Raw genomic sequence first — 2090 nt, 5'->3', positions numbered from 1 at the left:
GGGCCACATCATACCATAACTGAACAAGCGAGTCAAGTATGGCCCAAGCAAAGCAAGCACCAAGCCCAATCACCAGATACTTCCAGCACCCCCATTTTTACCAAAACACCCCCGCTCGCTCACGCGAAACCTAGCTTCCCAAAATAAACAACACGTGAGCAACCACACCCTCTGCCGCCCCTTCCCTCCACCTCTCCCTCCCCTCTTCCCCCCGAAAACTTCAAATCACCCGGCAAAATCCAAACTTTTCCCCAATCTTCCGCCGCACGGCGCCCTCCACCGCGCCCGCTCCTCCTTCCCTCCCAAGGAGCCGCCAAATCCTTTCCAATTCGAAATCTTCCCTCCCGATCCCACCCTATAAACCTCCTCCGGCCCCCGCTCCATTCCCCCACACCACAACCACCGCCAGTCCCATCTCCCGAATCCCTAGCAGAAATCCTTCCCACCTCGAGGCCAGCGCCGCCGCCGCCGCCGAATTCCGAAGATGCCTGCCGCCCTCTCCATGGTGCCCGCCTGCGACGCGGAGGAGCCGCTCCTGGCGGAGTCGTCGGACCGCTTCTCCATGTTCCCCATCCGGTTCCCGCAGATCTGGGAGTTCTACAAGAAGGCGGTGGCGTCCTTCTGGACCGCCGAGGAGGTGGACCTCTCCTCCGACGCGCGCCACTGGGACACCACCCTCTCCAACGACGAGCGCCACTTCATCTCCCACGTGCTCGCCTTCTTCGCCGCCTCCGACGGCATCGTGCTGGAGAACCTCGCCTCCAGGTTCATGTCCGACGTGCAGGTCGCCGAGGCCAGGGCCTTCTACGGCTTCCAGATCGCCATCGAGAACATCCACTCCGAGATGTACTCCCTGCTCATCGAGACCTACATCCGCGACGACGTCGAGAAGGACCGCCTCTTCCGCGCCATCGACACCATCCCCGCCGTGCGCCGCAAGGCCGACTGGGCCCTCCGCTGGATCGACGGCGGGGAGCGCTTCGCCGAGCGCATCGTCGCCTTCGCCTGCGTCGAGGGCATCTTCTTCTCCGGCTCCTTCTGCGCCATCTTCTGGCTCAAGAAGCGCGGGCTCATGCCGGGCCTCACCTTCTCCAACGAGCTCATCTCCCGCGACGAGGGCCTGCACTGCGACTTCGCCTGCCTCCTCTACGACATCCTGCGCGGCAAGCTGGACGAGTCCCGCGTCTTCGAGATCGTCTCCGAGGCCGTGGACATCGAGAGGGAGTTCGTCTGCGACGCGCTGCCCTGCGCGCTCGTCGGCATGAACGGCGACCTCATGAGCCAGTACATCGAGTTCGTGGCCGACCGCCTGCTCATGGCGCTGGGCTGCAAGAAGCTGTACAACGCCACCAACCCGTTCGACTGGATGGAGCTCATCTCGCTGCAGGGCAAGACCAACTTCTTCGAGAAGCGCGTCGGCGAGTACCAGAAGGCGTCCGTCATGTCCAACCTCAACGGTGGCGCCGCGACCCAGCACGTCTTCAGCATCGACGAGGACTTCTGATCGGTCCGATGATAATATGCAGTCTCCATTACCAATAGCTCGCTCGCTCGGTCCGCGCGTCTGGTTGCTTGTTAGTCCTAGTAGTAGTAGCGGTGATACATGTTTGCTGGGTGCTCCACAATGTTTTTACTTACTGTTATTTCGCTGTCTCTTATTGGTGATGTACTGATGTATTGTAATGAATCAAGGTATTGCTTCTGAATAAATAAACATCTTGTGCTGCCCCTGTTTGAGGAATTGTCTCTGCAAAGCATGCCAACCTGCTGGCGCGCCCGGTCCGTGGGCGCGCGGAGGGTGTTTGACGAAATGCGCGTGCTGGTCCGTGGGCGCGCACAGAGTGTTCGACCAAATGCGCGTGCCATCCCGTGGGCGCGCAAGGCGTTCGAAGAAATGCCTCGTGGATAGGGTTCCCAAGGATTAGGTAGGGTTTTAGTTAGGGGCGCAGCGGGGACCAATCCTCTGGCCCGATTGCGGCGCGCCAGACGTGATGCTGGCTTGGCCCCACTGTTTTGCACGAAATCTTGGCTGTTTTCGCAGACTTGGGAGTCGCTTGGCTTTATTTGGTTTGTTACGTAGCGGAGGAATC

General features: G+C 60.2%; 1 protein-coding gene across 1 annotated transcript; it reads left to right on the top strand.

Moving 5' to 3' along the window:
- Positions 1-201: 201 nt before the first annotated feature.
- On the top strand, positions 202-1737 carry LOC123165377 (ribonucleoside-diphosphate reductase small chain). The gene has a single exon (XM_044583014.1). It carries the CDS (start codon positions 485-487, stop codon positions 1502-1504), a length of 1020 nt encoding a protein of 339 aa, XP_044438949.1. The 5' UTR covers positions 202-484; the 3' UTR covers positions 1505-1737.
- Positions 1738-2090: the final 353 nt, after the last annotated feature.

The sequence above is a fragment of the Triticum aestivum genome, chromosome 7D (assembly GCF_018294505.1).
Source record: "Triticum aestivum cultivar Chinese Spring chromosome 7D, IWGSC CS RefSeq v2.1, whole genome shotgun sequence".
NCBI classification, from domain to species: Eukaryota; Viridiplantae; Streptophyta; class Magnoliopsida; order Poales; family Poaceae; genus Triticum; species Triticum aestivum.
Note: the sequence above shows the minus strand (reverse complement) of the source record. Positions and strands in the feature narration are given on the sequence as shown.

Excerpts from the sequence above, each read along its gene's own strand:
- LOC123165377 (XM_044583014.1), top strand. The coding sequence starts at position 485 with ATGCCTGCCGCCCTCTCCATGGTGCCCGCCTGCGACGCGGAGGAGCCG.